At 44.5% G+C, this 18,518-nt stretch overlaps 1 protein-coding gene across 4 annotated transcripts; it reads left to right on the top strand.

The window, feature by feature from the left end:
* The first annotated feature begins 408 nt into the window (after positions 1–408).
* LOC125544078 lies at positions 409–17,807 on the top strand. 4 transcript variants are annotated; one of them, XM_048707632.1, is made up of 5 exons: positions 409–824; positions 1,619–1,670; positions 2,089–2,161; positions 5,623–5,659; positions 14,277–17,807. In XM_048707632.1, exon 5 carries the CDS (start codon positions 14,449–14,451, stop codon positions 17,518–17,520), a length of 3,072 nt encoding a protein of 1,023 aa, XP_048563589.1. In that variant the 5' UTR covers positions 409–824; positions 1,619–1,670; positions 2,089–2,161; positions 5,623–5,659; positions 14,277–14,448; the 3' UTR covers positions 17,521–17,807. The 4 variants fall into 4 exon arrangements, with proteins under 4 accessions (XP_048563589.1, XP_048563590.1, XP_048563591.1 ...); XM_048707633.1 differs by lacking the exon at positions 5,623–5,659 and adding an exon at positions 1,412–1,471; XM_048707634.1 differs by lacking the exon at positions 5,623–5,659 and having other exon boundaries at positions 409–755.
* The last annotated feature ends 711 nt before the right edge of the window (positions 17,808–18,518 follow it).

Below are 18,518 nucleotides of genomic sequence, written 5' to 3'. Positions count from 1 at the left end.
AACCTTGAACCAACATGAGGATTACTTTGGCCCTGAAGTTATGACGGTAAGGAAATGCCATAACCTTACTAATGAGTTTGGGAAAATTTCGTATCATCATTGCTTCCGTGAAGCAAATGAGATACAAATTATATAGCAAAGCTTTCCTTTAGTTCTAGAGCTTCTTCACTTTGAGATTCCAACCCTCCTGACTCTATTTCTCACATGCTTGTAAATGACCTATCTATTATTTGAGAAATAAAGTTGTATTATTGTAAAAAAAAAGTCAAATTCTTTTCGCATGGGTTTGATTGGGCTCTATGCGACCAACAAAGCACGCCCCAACAGTTACAGTAAGACCTTTTCCGGGGCCTGGTTGGAGGCCCGTTTTAGGGATTGGTTTCACCCTTTCCGCATTATTTTTCCTCCGGATCGATCTAGAAACTCTTGCACCCGTCTGGCCCCAATTAAAATTCGGAGAAGGGAAGCCAGAGAGAAGCAAGAAACGCAGCGGCGGCGGCGGCGGCGCAAGGAGCACGAGCTCGACGGCGCGAGGAGCTCCAACTCGGCGGCGCGAGGGGCCCTAGCTCGACCGTCGCCACTGCCGTCCCCACCTCTCCCTTCGCTCCTTCTCAGCGCGGGCAAAATGGCGGACAGAGACGGGGATTAGGGTTTACGCCGCCGCCACCTCCACCTCCGCCCAGCCCTGCTCCGTCGCCTGCCTCCTCCGCCGGGACTGCACGCATTCTCCCTGGGCGGGCTCAAGTCTGTCACGGGTAACCTCTCCATCTCCATCTCGCCCCGACACTCGTCTGCTTCCAGTCGCTGCCGGCCCTGTCCGATCGGTAAGAATTCTTCTATGTTGTACTACCACTGTTCACCAATGTAGGACGTTTTGGCAGTTCTGAATTAGTGAACAGAGGGTGTAGCTTTGAACTCATGTGAGTGTAAATCGAGATATTGTAATTAGGGCTTAAACTAGTGTTGGGCTGATTAGAGGACCAATAGGCAGAGTTTCTTGAGATCCAGCAGTGCTAACTGTCCACCTTACCAAGACAGCACAATGAAGGGCCTCATTCTCTAGTCAAAGTCATGTGCACATGTTGGACTAGGATCGCAAACAGTGCCTGGCCATGCTCGAGTAAACATTGAAATACCAACTTTAGTATTTTTTTTCTGAGAAATCTGCTTTGAGTTATTCCTCATTATATATTAATTGGTTCTTTCTTGAAGTCAACTAATATTTGAATTAGCTCTTGTCAAGTTTAAATGATAAGAACATGGCCTCTCTTTTGTGTTCTGAATATGAAGAATGTAAACAGGGTAGTTAAATATCTCCTAGTGAGAGTTAAAAAATTGTCTGTTTTTTGACGAGGATACTAATTTATATATTATCTTTAAGACTTTAATTATGACATCTTACCTTCCTCAGATTTCCTTCCAGACAAGCCAGACCAAGCACTACCCCATAGGTTTAGCATTACTAGCAAATGTATGTCCCTGAAACCAATGGCATATTGAATACAAGTTGCTAGTTGACACAAGTTACCTGTGAATTTTGTATTTATGCAACCAAGTATGGTAAAAGTTTTATTCAACAAATATCTTTCAAATCTGATATTTGTCTCAATGGATGCAGCTACATTGCTGATACTTGCATTGACCATTTGGAGCTGCTAGCTTGTCTGAAGGTATGCCATATTCTGGATTTCTGGCTATGTGTTCCATTCTTTTGTTGGATTGCGTGTGCACCCAAGGGAATCCCTAGCATTTGCAAACTCGATCAGCATGGCTGGCAAGGAATATATCGCTTAGTGTATAATTTTGATATGGTTTAATTCGGTTACAGTTTGATACTTGGTCATCTTCATTTACGGCACCACCATTTGTTACCAGTTCCATTTTGTCTTCCATGTGAGAATTATTATGTATGGGTAAGGCTGTCTAGAAATTCCCTTCCCCAGGCCCCACCTTGTGTGGGAGCTTTCAGCACTGGGTATGCCCCTTTTTAAGCAAATCATGCAGGCTGTGTTTACATTGTTTAATTGTAAATTAGCAATATGTACAATTTCTCCCATTGTCCTCTAATTGTCTTGTCTTGTCACTCAGGCTTCTTCCTCAAGAAGAGTTACTGGACTTGGAGTTTGTGCACCTGGTACCGACTCTGATCTACGTTTCTTTGGTGAGTGGCTTCACATAACCATTGACCCCCCTTTTTTGGATGTTCACGTTTCATATTGGCATGTCATGTGAGTTACTAAATACATAAAAATAGAGGCTAGGCTTGAGCTCAGCTATTTGAGCTCAAGCTCGTTAGCCTCATGGGCTTGAGTCTAGGCTTGAGCTCGGCTAGTTTAAGGCTTGAGCCGAACTCGAAGTGCTTATTGAGCTTGAACTTTTTTTGAAAGCCTTAGGGTGCTGTTGTCGTAGGTTGTCCAGATATGGCGATACTGATACTGGTTTGGCGACACCATGATACGTAAATATATAGAAATTAATGATTAGATGAAAATATGACAGTTTAGAAATACTAATAAGGCAATGGGAACATGGAAAATGCACCATTAATATAATCCTAGTTTTCTTCAGCCGCTGCAACTTCAGTTTGAAGCTGCCGAAGAGTAGGATCAGTCGCATTTGGGTATTATCTGATCTCCCTCTTGGATATCTTGATCAAATGTGCTTGAACTCTTGTAGTTTCCTCTGTATTGTTGTGCACAATACTTACACCTGAATCGAACATTTCCCCCACCTTATGCATCTGCCTCTATTATGTCTACATGATTCCATAATGGCCTGTTGGCTGTTGCCTAGATCATTTGCGGCACATCCTAAAATAGTGTGAGGCGCATATATGTAGATAATGAGGACCAATTTCAACAAAGCAAGGACACTCAGGGTAAAATCTCAAACTCACCATGGCTAAGAAAAGGTCACTCAGATTTGCTGGGTGGATTAGTGGTTGCTACCTTTTCTCTTCTCAAGTGTGGTGCCAGTTTTGGGGAGGGATCAACGGAGGCCGTCCTCCTCTTTCCTCGCCGCACCGGCGTTGCCCAGGCAGGGACGGAGCCAGGATTCTTACATAGGAGGGGGTGAGGTATTTTGCCTAAAATGTGGGGACTGATCAGAAAAATGCGTAGGCAATAGCCTAGGCTAATGAAACCAAATCTTCATCAAGGAAAAAAAACAGGTGGTGGCTCTGAACAATTTAGTTTTCACTAAAAATTGCCATAAAGCAAATGCAAAAGGCAATTTTCATGTCATGAATTCTCTACTGAGGATAAACAGTGCAAAAGTTTGTCTCACAGGTCATGAATTCTCTAAGTAATTTCTTCAGTATGAAGTTTCTACAGTTCTGATTAAGTAGTTCTGAAGGCTCAGATTCATCATTTCATCTAAATATGAGATAAGCCAAGGATTAACTAACAAGAGAAAAGAGAATAACCTAGCCTTTCTTTTTGCGGGAAGAGAATAACCTAGCCTTTCTTTTTGCGGGAAGAGAATAACCTAGCCTTTTATCCTTGCCTCATTGCCACCTGCACCCGCCAGCCGCCCTCCAACAGCCTAGTATCCTGGCTGTATCCCTCTGGTATTCGAATTAATTTAATTTTATCGAAATAAAAATAATCTGATACATACGGATTATGTATCCAGACGTATCCTGCCACTGATGCGCCAGTTCTCTGCAGTACCTGAGCTTCCTAGGTGTTATTTGTGTATGAAGGTGCACAAACTGGAAATCACCACCTGGAAGATCAGCGGGTGCTGTCGACTTGGTTGAGATGAGATGAAATCATATGACAAACTTTGAGGAAGGAAGATTACTGTTCTCATTGCTTAATTAGAAAAGCACAAGACCTAGCTTTAAGGGCCCCTTCTATGTGGCTTCGGCTTGTGCGTATGCCAGCCTAAACTTGATTATGCTTTGTTTAATTGATAATATCATTCTGTTTGGACTGTTTTAGCACCCAATTAAGCAAGAGAATAAATTTTATATATTCATCATTGTATATACCTATATTAAGTTTGTCATTGTCTGTATACACACATAATGTATTCATATGTTTGCTCTCACTATGTACAATAATTACCATACAGCATATTGAAAAAAATCCTAGACATAATAATACTAGAAGCAGACGTGTTCGTTGCCGCTCCGTTTCCTCTTCAGCGTATCGCTGTTGGTCCATGTTTGGCACTGGGTTCTTTCTTTCTGGGCTATATTCTTGTAGTCTGAATGCTAATCTTTGGATGTGTTTGGTTTGGGAACAAAGTGGAATGGGATGTCATGGTTCGATTCCACTGGAATGTGTCGGTTCCATTTCAGTGTTTGGTGGAGGCAATTAGGTGGAATAGAATGGTTCCATGTCAGCGTTTGGTTGAGGGAGCAGAACGTAGGAATGGCAAGACTCTCACATACGTATATTACATTGTTGGTATTATAGCTCCTGACATTTCCTCAATATCTGTCTGTACATGTCAAAAATTTGGTCAAAATACAAGTCATGCACTCAAAATAGGGAAGCAAAATCTTAGCATCGAACATTGTCGGTCGTATATCGTAAGCATCAAACATCACCGCTGCTGCTACGCTCGTAGGTTTTGGTCAGCTGCTGATGTTTACTAGCTCACCAGCTTTGGTAGAAGTCCTGCCTGCCACAACTGCTCTCCTTCTTTTCTGCTCGTCACCAGTGCGTCACCTGCTGGTTGAGGTCATAGAGGAGGAGGGCGACCTTGTTCTAGAAAGTGAAAGATAGCGCGGACAGAGGAGGCTGGCTCCATGGCCCTGGATCTCTCTCCCTCGAGATCTCCTGCTGACAGTTACGCCGACATTGTCTTGAGGCCAGCGGCAGCTGCGGTTCGCTCCGGCCACTCCGCTTGTTGCGTTGATGGGCTCTTTGTTGAGAGAGGGGGTGGTTCCGCGTGATTCCAGCGATTTGGAGGAATGAGTTGGTTTGGCATCTAGGAGGAACTAGCTGAATTCAAGCACGCGGAACATCGAGCACAGACTGAGCAGAAAAAAGGACAATATATTGTTTTAAGTTTTTTCTGCTCAGTCTTAAACACCAAACATATTCAGGCATGTGCGTCTATTTTCTAGTCCTTTCATCAACAAATGGCATGAATCTACCACTTCAAGCACAGCATAGTAGAACACTGGTGAGCCACCAAGGGGAGCAAGCTGGAATGCTTATCCATATATATGGCATAAATTTGCATTGCAAACTCTACATGTCGATGCCACAGTTTGGAGGTAAAAACACAGTTGCAGGTTGGAAGCATAGATAAAAACACACTTGCAGTTTGGAAAATGTTGCCCCCTTGTCCTGTGACTGAAAATAACTAATAAATAAATGTATGAAACATATGTGCATTGTTTATAAAGCGTCCCGCTTCAGACGCTTAAGCGTTGCTTAAGCGATAAGGTAATTCATTGAGAAGAGTATGATGGATGTTACATGCTAATTGATTTTCTGTTCATTTGCTTGCTTGACCATACTATATGTACACAAATAAGATGGAGGGAAAGCAAACAGATACATAATACTGGAACCAGAGAAGAATACTTGCATGATTTCACATTTATGTACTTTCTGCACCTTCATTCACACTGCTGTAAACTAAATATGATTTTCCTAGCAGAAATTCTTCTATGAGAACCGGAAGAAGAACATGATCAGTAAGTTCTTTAGCTCACTCTTATGTATTGGCAGTCAACCATAACCAACAACATAAAACATAGAAAGAAGATTCTAATCTTGTAGTACCAGGAGAACACATAGGGCCCCTGTTCCTAAATATTTGTCGTTTTAGAGATTTCAAATGGACGACCACATACGGATGTATATAAACATATTTTAGAGTGTAGATTCACTCATTTTGCTCCGTATGTAGTCACTTGTTGAAATCTCTAGAAAGACAAATATTTAGGAACAGAGGAAGTATCATACAATGCGCTTGGTAAGCATCATACATATAGAGGGGAAAGTTATGACCAAAATTAAATGGAATACAAAACGGAGTACAAAGATCGTAGGAATATATGAATATCCATTGTTAGCACCATAAACACTTGAATATCTGAAATTCTGAATCAAAATTAGAAAATCAAACTCAGAAACGGGCAACAGTAAAAAATCTGAAGAAAGTAGAGAGATCGAGATGGGGATCAAAAGGTGATGGTCTGAAAAGAAAATTAAGGCACAGTTATGGAGTTCTAAGAAAAAACACAAGTAAATGAACATATTTTGACAATTTAAAAGCACTTGAATTCAAAAGGAAATAATTTGTATGAAGCTAAGTCTAGATGTAGCCGAATCTGATGCATGTTTCGTAACCGTGATATGCAGAGTCTCTGATTTCTAAAGATGTGAGCCAATAATAATAATAATAATAATAATAATAATAATAGTAATAGTAATCTGATTAATATAATTTTTATTTTTTTGACTACTGATATCCTTGCAAATATTTAGGGGTTGTTTGGTTTCTAGCCACATCTTGCCACACTTTGCCACACCTCACCTTAGGCAAGTTTGACTAACTTAGGTGGGTGTTTGGTTCTAGCCACACCTAAGGCAAGATTTTTTTTATAAGTGAACCCCACATGTCATAAACACAAAAAGTGTGGCAAGATTCCCTTATGCAAGCCAAAGAGTGGCTAACAATTTGAGCAACTCAAGTTAGGCAAGTATGGAAAGTGTGGCAAAAATAATGTGGCAATATATGGCAAACATAGTCACAATCCAAACAGCTCCTTAAACTACATACTAGAAATGCGTTTGTGTAATTTCACCCGGAAAAGTTTCACAATAAACATAATTTCCAAATTCAAGGTTATATGATGATGACTATGCCACTATCTAAAACGGCGTACACTGAGCCTCTTTGTTTACACTTGATTTGCACTGTCAAAAAAGTACTGCTATAGAGTTTATTGATCTGTAGAATATACAAAAGGTTCTTGTCAAAAGAGAAGAAAAAGACCAATTAAATAAAAGAAAAGAGGAAAAAGGTCATACAGATCCGCACGATGACTCCACAACAGCGGCACCATCGTAGTGCCTGGCCATGGGCACGCCCGCTTTGGCCAACGACATCTTGATCAGGTCCAGCGTGGACTCGAAGAATGACCACGATCCCAACTCCAGGGCCCACCATTGCCTGCAGCCTCCTCATCTAGCCGAGCGCCATATCCCATCCAGGAAAAAAGCAACTGTACCTCGGGTCACGACGGACTGTGGGGGGGGGGGGGGAGGGTCACCTCTTGCTCTTATCGGATAGTATCGGCTGGAGCAGTTGAGCGGCGACGACGTTGATGATGCCGCTGGCGAACAGACATGCCTAGGGCCGCAACTTCGTGACTATGGCTGCTTCTCTCATTGTCCACTGATGCAGTACCCTTGCGCCAAACAAAGAAGCAACTCTCCTTGGTCGCTGACCACGACCTCCTCTTTGCTGTCGTCGAACTTGAACATCACGTATGAGTGCACTTTCCTCCTCTTCAGACTTCAGCTCCATGAAGCGCTCTTGCTCTGCTTCGACAAGTCAATTGCCAACTCCCCCATCAGCCACAGAATAACATATGTTCCTGCTCGCATGGTTGCCAAGATCGATGAAAAAGAAAGGAAAAATAAACCATGAGCGTAAAGCAAGAGGGGAGGGCGTGGGGACTCACCAGGCATGGCCATGCCAAAGCCGCCAACGCCATGTGCTCTTGCTAAGATCTTGGTCTCACAACGCTGTGGTGCTGGTTGATCCGAGGGAGGTAGGCGGACCGAGGGATCGATCCCACGTGTGGTGGAGGAGATTGAGTCGTCGCCTAAGAAGCACTGATACGGCCAGAACTGCGGATTTGCCGTCCTGATATGGGGGACACGGGGATACGCGTATCCCGCAGTATCCTACTTTTTCAAATTAAAAAAAGAAATAAAATCGGGATATGGCGTGGACACTCGGCAGCCAGCCTCCAGTGACCATGCTGCTGCCCAGTTCTCCTCCCGATAGCAACCATGGTTGAGCAGGTAACCTCGGTGGCTGCTAGCAAGGAAGGAGATCTTGGTAGAGGAAGATGGCAAGGCGGCCGCCAACAAGGAAGAAGCTCCGGGCAGGAAGGAAGATGGGATTGTGGTGGCCAGCGAGGAAGAAGATTTGGGCAGGGAGAAGAGGGTGATGAAAGCTGCCGATTTGGCGGCGTTGTCGTTTCTTCACTGGCGGCTGGAGAAAGGCAGTGCGAGAATGGGAAGTTGGGGATGGCTGGAGTGCTACTAGTCTAGGGTTTTCTGGAATTGGGCCTTACATGGGCTCTAAGTTGACGGAGAGCTACATGTGGGCTCTAAGTGGACGGAGAGCTACATAGGCTCTAAGTGGACTGCTCTCAGTCTTTCCTGAATAGAAAGGAGACAACATATATCCAGTACTAAAAAATTCTTGTTAAATCTTTATACATATCCATTTTCAAAATACTTTCATATTTATTTTTCTAAATACTTATATACCCCGCTGTATCCCTGAATGGCTGTCTTTGGAAAATGCTGTATCCCTGTGTCTCCGTCCCTGTATCCGTGCTTCTTAGGTCGTCGCGACCTGGTGTGTAGCCCTTTTCTCCTCTCTTCGCATTTTCACAACGGAGATCGTCCAGAAAATTAAGCACACTCCGGATTTCTTCATGCAAGTTTGGCACTACATCTTGTAAAATATCAAAGTATTGCCAGGAACATCAAATATGTACTTCTCCTAAATTCATAAAATTCAGAAACATGCCAAATCGCTATGAGATACACACAAGTCGTCTCGGAATTTGTGGATGCCAAAGCCCAATTTGCACATACCAGAAGCTAAGAAGAAGAAAAGAGTCCGAGTATGATTGGAGACTTAAAGACAGAGGGTGAAGGAAGCGTGGTTGTGGTGGCTGTGTTCCTCATCCAAGCGTCCTCAAGCAGGCTTTAGGTGCAGTATGGGGTGACCAGAGGTGGAGCTGAGCAGCAGTGTGCTAAAGGAGGAAGTTGTTGGGGTGGAGGGGGTGTGGACAACGGCTGCGGCGCTCCCTCGCAGGCGACCATGAACTGAAGCAGAGTTCGGAACGTTGGTGTACGCATGCAATGCTGTGTGAACTTGGCACAGAGAGCAGCGGCGCGAGCGGCGGCTTACACTCCTCCCATCGACGGTGACAGCGTGAACTCAAGGGGGAGAGATGGCGGCAGCGGCATGACAGGCACCTATGATTTGTGACCGTGGCCGAGTGGAGGTGGAGTAGATGCAGGGAGGGGGAAGGTGGGGAGGGGGATGCGTCGGCGAATTACCTTTTTATACGGGATAATGAGCGGTGAGGCAGTAGCTGCTGGTTATGTGTCCGGTAATTAGCAGTAATTAGCAGAGACATGTACGCACCATCGCTCCAGATGCAGCACGAATGATCCAGAAAACCAAAAAAACTGCACCAGCCACTCTCGAGTTGTACCCGGCCAGGTCCCCTTCACCATCAGGAAATCCCACTGAAAGCATAACAATATTCTAAGAAAAAGAGAAAACAGCCACAAGCTCAAGTTCCTCCCTGGGGAATCAGTGCATTCTGTTCCAGTTTGCAACCAAACACATGACTTGTAGGTGTGGAACCAACTCATTACATTCAACTCTGTTCCTCTAACCAAACACACCCTTTGTTTGTTCATTGGCTTATGTTTCTTTGCATCGGTGGTGGTTTGGATGCAGTGCGAGTTTTGTGAGGCCTGCATGTAGCGGTACTGGTGTTGGTTGTGGACGGGTTAAGTGCTGCGCTGGTGTTACATGTAGCACGGTGTTGCTGTTTGCTGTGGTTTGTCACTGCGCTATGTCGGTTCCATATATTTTTCTATAAGTTAGGCGATGCCGTTAGGTCACTGAACTGTCTGAATCAAAATTTAAAAGCAGCATGCACGGCATAAGCAGTTCACTTATGCACTGTGAAACAACACGTGCAAGCATTTAGTTTGTGTTTTTCATGGCCGCATTTAGTGCTACAGAGCTACATTCATTTTGTTCATGGATTGAATCTGAATAACATTATGGATACTGCTATAGAATACCTAGGCTATCTACCTGCAAATTTGTTCAGAGGGCTAAGAAATGGTGACCTTGAACTCAAATGATGTAGACCAAGCTGAGCATATAACTAAATTTACTAGAAAAACATGTAACGTAATAGCATAAGGAGTGGCTAACAAGTGTGAAATCCATATCGTTGTGCATGTAGAAGCTACTCATATTCACATTGCTGTTTTGATATGATCTACCTGCATGTCTTGCCTTAGGCCTTCCCAACCTTATTTCTGTAATTTATGGTTCTGTGAAGTTCAATACGAAGTAGGCCAATACGAAGTTCAAAAGCAGTGGCTAACTACTTGTCTCCGATACGAAGTAGGCCAATCATGAGGACCACTGCCGTACCCCGGCCACCACGCCGCCTGCACGGCCATGGCCACCAGTGAGCACCCAAGACGCGAGCTCTGCCCACGAGCCCCACGGTGCCCACCTCCAGGGCCGCTGCCCCGACATCCGAGATCGCCCCTCCACCATTGCTAAAGCCCACAGAAGCTGAAGATTGGTTAGAGGCAGCAAGGTCCCACCTTTTGCCCCAAAACGAACCCTGATGCAGTAGCAGGGCCCAACCGTCCAGATCTGGACAAGAGGAATTTGCCGGCGGCCGCGATCCTCGCTGCAGCCCATCCGTCGCACTCGGTCTGACCCCCTAGATCTCGGCGACGCTAGGGATGGGGCCACCCTTGCCTCCATCCCCGAGACGCTCCTGCCACCATCGGCCAGCCAGAAATGCCCGAGCATTGGACCACCGCACCGGCCATCGAGATCCGCCACCAGCCGTCGCTCCAGGGGACAGCAGAAGCAGAGGAGGGCGAGACAACCACCAGTGCCGCGCCACCTCCGCCAGCTGAGCGCCACGGCAGAGGCGGCCGCCCGCGGACCGCGCTGCCCACAGCCCTAGCCGCCCGAGTCAGCCGACCGTCGTCACATCCCTAGGCGCACACCGCCGCCGTGCTGCCAGTTGCGCCGCCGCAACACCAGCATGGGGTCACCGCGCCCGTGCGACGCCTCGCCGTGGCGCCCAACACCCGTACGCCACGCCCTGGCCAGAGCCGCCGGCCCGCGCCAACCGCTCGAGCGAGAGGACTAGGAAGCCCTGCCGCTTTGCCCGACCGTGCCCGCTGGCGGCGGTGAGGGAGGATAGTGGAGGGAGGAGGGAGGCCAGGCGGCGCGATCTAGGGTTCCCTCCCCGTCGCCACGCGGGAGGTGAGGGGGTCTCTTTGCGTTCATCGAAACTTTCTGTTAGTGAAGAGGCATGCAGTAATTATCCTAACAGATGACTAAAATTGCATTTGTGCGAATCATATTTGTGATTTCATGAGTACTCTGAAAAATATTCATTTGAGCTATTATATTTTTCACAAAATATATTCTGATACTAGACTGAGAAAACAGTGAAGCAAAGTGGCAATAGAATCAGCAAATGGTGACAAATAAAAGCAGCACATTGTAAAATGATGTCCGTGTTGTGAAGCAACAATGAAAATAATGATATTTGTCACTGTTAATGTTAAAAGAACATAGATTAAGCCGAGAATGATTACCCTATCACTATCTTACATGTAGGGCATGTTTGGTTGGATCCACAGTTTGCCACACTTTTCTACCATAAGTGTGACAAATGTTTGGTTAAGCCACAGTTGTGGCATGCCACACTTCTTAGTCACATACCCCACTTGTTATAGACTCAGCTGCTAGCCAACTTCTGCTACTAGTGTGGCGATCAATTTGGCCAGCACAAAAACTCTGGCATGCCACACTTGTGGCACAAAAGTGTGGCATAATGTGGAGGACGACCAAACATGCCCGCAATTCCAGGGAGCAACCCATCACTTAATGGAGTTGTTTGCACTTCAAACTTATTTGCCATTGTTTGGATAGGCATGTATATACTAAGGGCCTGTTTGGCAACAGCCTAGCTTCCCAAACTCCTCAACTTCTACTCCTCGTTCCGGTTTCCAGCTTCTCATGTGAGAACTAGTGGTGGAATAAACGTTCGGCATCGCAGCTCCAGCTTCTCGTCGCTGACATGGGTTGACAACCCATTTAGATGGGGCTGAGGCCCGTTTGAGAGGGAAGGGAGCAAAGCCCAGCTCGGTAGACATACAACGACACCTTTTTTCTATTGTGAGAGAGCGGATACGGAGGAGAGATTTTCCGAACTGGTACACAAAGGTCACTTGGCGGTGGCAGCACCTCGTAATAACGCTCAACTCCAACTCCTTCATTTTCACAGAGCCAGGGAAAGGCAGCTTCTCCAACTCCATCAAATTTGCATTAAGAGAAAAGCTAGCTTCTAGATTTGAGCTCCACGGAGTTCGCGCGTTCGGCTCAGCTCCATTGTGGAGTTATTGGAGTTGAGAGCCGGGGCGTTGCCGAACGGGCCCTAACTACGTGATCATGAGCCATATACAATATCCCAACACGGTAGCTAAGATCATGCTTGTCCTTGCCTTCTCCAATTGTCCTTGCTCCTTGTATGAACTTGAGGGCTACTTATCTCGTCATGCTTGTCCTTGCCTCCTCTCATTGTGCCCAACCTACCACAAAATTTAACTGTACAAATTGTAATCAGAGTCAATAGAGAAATCTTGCTGTCTCGGAAGAATAGGAGTTGTCATCAAAACAGGTGATGTATATAGAGAAAATAATTTTCTTGTCAGTTCAGAGCCAATAGTACCACATTGATGTTTCTAGGAAAGCTAACGCGGAACTAATTGTTACAAAACATTGGTTTTGTAAAAGAATCGTTGCTCCCTGGACTTGGTGCTAGGGGCTTTGGCTTCAGAGCTTCAACCTCGAAGCCGGTGAAGCCACAAATCCTGTGAAGTTGTTCTCGCTGTCCTGGGGTTCCTCTTTATTCATAGCTCTTGTGCCTTTGAATATAAGGATGCATATGGTAGATGCACTGCGATTAGTATACCATCCTTGAGAGTATTAGATGGACACGGATAACGAGAATTCACCTTTTGCATCATGATTTTGCCATGAGTTGACCAATATGTGTGACTCTTGTAGTTGAGTGTTGTAGCCGACGTTGGCTACGGAAGTTGTAGGGTGGGATACTCGGTGGGTGCCCTCGCCATGTAGGCGCTGTGGTACAGCAGAAGGGTAGTGGGGAAAGATTGGAGAATTAGAGGGGTAGAAGAGAAGCATAGGTAGAAACTAGATATTGCTTCCTTCCTTACAAGAGGGATACATCCTTATGTAGACCCTTCAAATTGATTGCTGTTCACTAAACAGTAATTCAACACACGCTGAATACTTCTAGACCAGGCTGGGTCCATCTAAGAGACGACTGGATTTTACCCACAAAGACTCTTCCTACTTAGGACACATACACCCTGGATACTTCTAGACTATCATCTAGTCCCTCCGTTCCTAAATATAAGACCTTTTAGAGATTTCACTATGAACTACATACGGATGCATATAGACATACTTTAGAGGGTAGATTCACTCATTTTGCTCTGTATGTAGTCTATAGTGGAATCCCTAAAAGGTCTTATATTTAGGAACGGAGGGAGTAGGAGATAACTGGACTCTTACCGCAAACGGACATTGAGTGCCTGACATGGTGATACTTGTGGATCCCACTGTATCAAGATCCATCATACCTAGTTGCCTACCCAGTTCCATTCCAAATAATGGAATCAGTATCGTGTATCATCACAAGCCACTGAAGGCAGAAACTACACAGCCTGATTAGTGTCTCCATCTCTGTGCGCGCAGATTAATTAGTGATATTGTATCTTCGGTGACCCTATTAGCACATTAGTGGTACCAACATAGTTCAAAGTTATATAATTGTGTTCTATACAATCTGACAGGCATTTAATTTGACTTTAGATTCCATCCATGCACTAGTTTGATTGTTAACATTGTACAAATGATGCATATATGGACTTAAATGTGACTTAGCCATAGTTAGACCCTCCAAATCCCAAATCTGTAGTGATCTTATCATTCAATTTTTTAGATCTTAGTACAAATTATCTGACAAATAGAATAGAACCTACACTGCTACACATGATAACCAGTATTACACTCAAGTGATTGCTACTGAGAAAAGGTTGTCTGTTGATCTATCCAATCTGCATTGTCTGTTATTAATTATTTACTTCACAAAGTAGCATCATCATCATGCAATCCCATGAGTGTGTATTTCGTTGGATATAAATATGGTCTTATAACTTCTGTTATTCTTTGACAAATTCCAGGACCTGACACACCAGGCGATCTTGTTTGTATCTGACAGCTGGTCCCATATTTGAGATTGTTTGAACAGGGAGACTCAAATCAAATTTGGGTCTTACATAGCCTTCTTCAGCTCATAGCATTTTATGTGAAGGCGTGTGGTTGGTTTTCAGAACCAACATCAGGAGCAGTATTATGGAATCCAACAGAGAAGAGGCCGTCAAGGCTAGGGAAATTGCTTTAAAAAAGTTAGAAAGCAAAGACTTTGTTGGTGCTAAAAGGATTGCACTGAAAGCACAAAGGATTTTTCCAGAACTTGAAAACTTATCTCAACTGTTGACTGTCTGCGAAGTGCATTGTGCAGCAGAGGCAAAGATCAATGAGTTGTTGGACTTCTACGGGATTCTCCAAGTGGATGTAATGGCTGATGAGGCAACCATAAAGAAGCAGTACCGGAAGCTTGCCTTTTCACTTCACCCTGATAAAAATAGTTACCCTGGTGCAGAAGCTGCTTTTAAATTGGTAGCAGAAGCTCACTCAACATTGTCTGATCGAACAAAAAAACCTGCATATGACATCAAGTGGAGGGTTGCTTCCAGAATTGCACCAAAGCAGGGTTCAGAACTAAAGCAGGCCACAGGACCAAAGCAAGGTACCCAACCAAAGCAGGCTACCCAATCAAAGAAGGCAGCAATACCCAAGCAGGCAACAGTACCGAAGCAGGCGGCAGTACCAAAGCAGGCGGCAATACCAAAGCAGGCGGCAGTACCAAAGCAGACAGCTACAGAACAGATGAAGAAACCTGGTGCAAATAGAAGTAGTGTAGCAGGAGGTGAACCACCAGTTCCATCAAACACTGCTGGACAGGCAATATGGACCATATGCATTCACTGTAGAACAAGATATCAGTACTACAGTGGCGTACTAAATCATCGCATCCGCTGTCAGAACTGCAGTAAATATTTTGTTGCTTCTAAGCTGAATGTACAGGATGTGCCTTCTGTATTCACATCAAATTCAATCAGAGGTGTTGGACAACAGAGTGGTTTTCCCAGTCAACCAGACTGTTCTACAAAGTTCTCTCCTTCTAGGTTGAATGGTGATGCTAAGCCCTCGGTGAATGGAGCACAAACTGCTGAACATATGAAGAGTGCCAGAGCGGGTGGTGAGGAGAAGGTTAACCATGCAGGGGCAGGTGGAAAAAGCGGGGTTGAATTTTCAACAGGGAACATGTCTAAATCTTCTGCACCAAGTGCAAATGACAAGGCAGGTGGAAGAATGGCATCTGACCCTGCTGGTCCAGATGTTGCTTATAGTAAAAACCCATGCAGTAGGGTAGTAGATACACCAGCAGAGCCAAGTGCTACTGGCAGCCCTAGTCCCCGGAGATCAGCTAGGAGAAAGGCAAACCATGATGCCAGTACCCCGGTTCCCCCTAGCAAAAAAAGGCGAACACTAAAAGATTGGTTTTCAAATTCTGACACTAGTTGTAAAAAAATGTTTGATAATGTTGCTCGTGCTGATGTAAAAACTGGTGAAGCTCATGTCCCTAGCAAAGCACACAATGAAGAGAAAGGAAGCACTGCCAAAGAAGGGAACCAGGAAAGTGTTAAGAAAGAATCTACATGTGATGCATCTGCTGCGAAGAATCCTTGCGATTCTGCACAATTAACCTACCCTGACCCAGAATTTTTTGACTTTGATAAAGGCAGGAATGTGAATTTGTTTGCAGTTGATCAGATTTGGGCAGTTTATGATGACCGCGATGGCATGCCACGGTATTATGCTCGAATAAAGCATGTAGATGCTACCAAATCCACTATTCGGTACACTTGGCTGGAGCATAAGGCAGTTAATGATGAAGAAGACAGATGGACGGATAAAGAACTGCCCGTTGCTTGTGGGAAGTTTAATTTAGGAAAAACAGAGGTATCAAAAGGTGCCCTCATGTTTTCTCATACTGTTGTTCCATGGGTGATGGGCAGAAGAGGGTGTGCCTATGAAATATATCCCAGGAAGGGTGAGGTATGGGCTCTTTATAAGGGTTGGAGTATGGAGTGGTGTTCAGATGCAGATAACCATAAAACATACGAGTACGACGTTGTGGAGGTTCTGTCAGACTTCACAATGGAAGCTGGAGCTGCTGTTTTTCCCTTGGTCAAGATTAAGGGGTTTGTCAGTCTATTTGGAAAAGCAATTGACAGATCATCTTCTGTTATACCATCTAGCGAACTGCTTCGATTCTCGCACAATATCCCATTTTATAGGACAAAAGGAAATGAAAAGGTTGGTGTGGCAGGTGGGTTTCTTGAACTAGATACCGTATCACTTCCTAGTAACCTGGACGCATCGTTTCCATCAGTTGCTATCAACAAGACAATTAGCAGTGGTTTCATTGATGCCAGTGATATTAGTACACCAGGTCCTGGAAATGAACCAAGTGCTCAAAAGGAAAATCAGCCAAGTGGAGGAAAACGGATAGATGATTCCCTTGAACAAACCCCAAGACAGAAACAGAAAGGCGGCACTGCGAGTCTGCCTGGTTCTTCTTCTCAGCTATTCTGCACCTCTCCAAGTACTATTGCAACATACCCAGACTCGGAGTTTTATAACTTTGAAGAAGGGCGATCATATAACAAGTTTGAACGTGGCCAGATATGGGCTCTTTACAGCGATCTTGACAAATTTCCCAAGTATTACGGCTGGGTGACCAAAGTTGATATGGAACCGTTCAGATTGCATTTAACTTGGCTCGAAGCGTGTCCTCAACTGGAGCAAGAGAAGATGTGGTTGGAGCGTGATATACCTGTGAGCTGTGGGACATTTAAGCTCCGCAACTGGAGGATCAAGTATGATTCAAATGACGCATTCTCTCATTTAGTAGAAACTAGCCAAGTTAATGGGCAACGTTTTGAAATTCACCCGCGAGTAGGTGAAATTTGGGCCATTTACAACAATAACTGGGCACCTGACTGGGTTCCTTCCAGCGATGATGCGTGTGAATATGCCATCGGTGAGATTACTGAGCGCACTGAAGCTAGCACAAAGTTCTCGTTTCTGACTCCAGTAGACGGTTACACAGCTGTGTTCAGGTTTGACAATGAAAGGGGTATTCTGGAGATTCCTGCAAATGAGAACTTGAGGTTTTCTCACCATATACCTTCTTACCGTCTGACAGAAGAAAAAAGTGGCACGCTCCGTGGCTTCTATGAGCTAGATCCAGCTTCTGTTCCTGATGCTTTCCTGGTCCGAGGCGGCACCTGCTGACCGACTGACTTGGAAGCTAACATTAAATTACTTCCAATCAAGTCAAGTAGTCATCTGGTCGCTACTGTGATCTGGTTATTAATCACACTTTGAAAGTGTTATCTGCAGGGGAGAGCAAATGATCAGTTAGGCTCTCTGTATTTCTAGATGTTTTACCGTATTTCCTAGTGCTTGGGCGTATTTTGGCCATTTCTGTTGTGGACCTTATGAAAGCTAGGTGTGGACCTTATGAAAGACTGGAAAAAAGGGAACTTGATGGTTGTTAGTTTGGATCAGGATTCTGCTTACCGTTGTGTTGTGTGCTATCTGCGTGCATGCATTATTCTGGTTTGTGTTCAGGTTTTTGGCATTGCTGAACTATTTGGAGATGCATTTATGCCCTTTCCTAGGTAAGGAGCAGTTTAATAAATAGATAAATTGCTTAACATTGCTACCAGTACTAAGAGATCGGAGAGTAGAAGAGATCAAATTTCCCGGCACAACCACAAAGCATTAATCTAACAAATATACAAATATGTTGTTGGATTTTTTTCCTTTTATATATTCTCACATATAAGTGGTGTTTAGGGCTTCATTGGATCACATGGTTTTAAAGGATCGTGAAAACTGAAATTGCTCTCGTAGGAACTGAAAGCACATGATTCCATAATACTACAGCAGTGTTTGGGTGCACCTAAGGAATACCATTGTTTTTCGGAATTGCTTTTCATATGATGAAATTAAGTATACGATCTGATCTTGGCCCTACAACAATCACAATTCATATTGATGAAGCACATGGCATGTAATTCATCGTAGACTTATATAATTCTTGAAGCGCACATATCGTACGTACCAGAACTCCTGCTTTCCTCCGACGGAATTAGGCACATGGCATGCGTCGGCCTTCGTCCGAGTAGAGCTTTTACAACTACCATGATAATAGTTACAATAACATCATTAGTGGTGCAGACCGCCTGCATGCCTAATGCAAAGCAGATCGTAAGAAACTAAAAGTG

The sequence above is a fragment of the Triticum urartu genome, chromosome 3 (genome assembly GCF_003073215.2).
Source record: "Triticum urartu cultivar G1812 chromosome 3, Tu2.1, whole genome shotgun sequence".
In the NCBI taxonomy this organism is placed as follows: domain Eukaryota; kingdom Viridiplantae; phylum Streptophyta; class Magnoliopsida; order Poales; family Poaceae; genus Triticum; species Triticum urartu.
Note: the sequence above shows the minus strand (reverse complement) of the source record. Positions and strands in the feature narration are given on the sequence as shown.

Coding starts and splice junctions, on each gene's coding strand:
- LOC125544078 (XM_048707634.1), top strand. CDS start 14,449: ATGGAATCCAACAGAGAAGAGGCCGTCAAGGCTAGGGAAATTGCTTTA.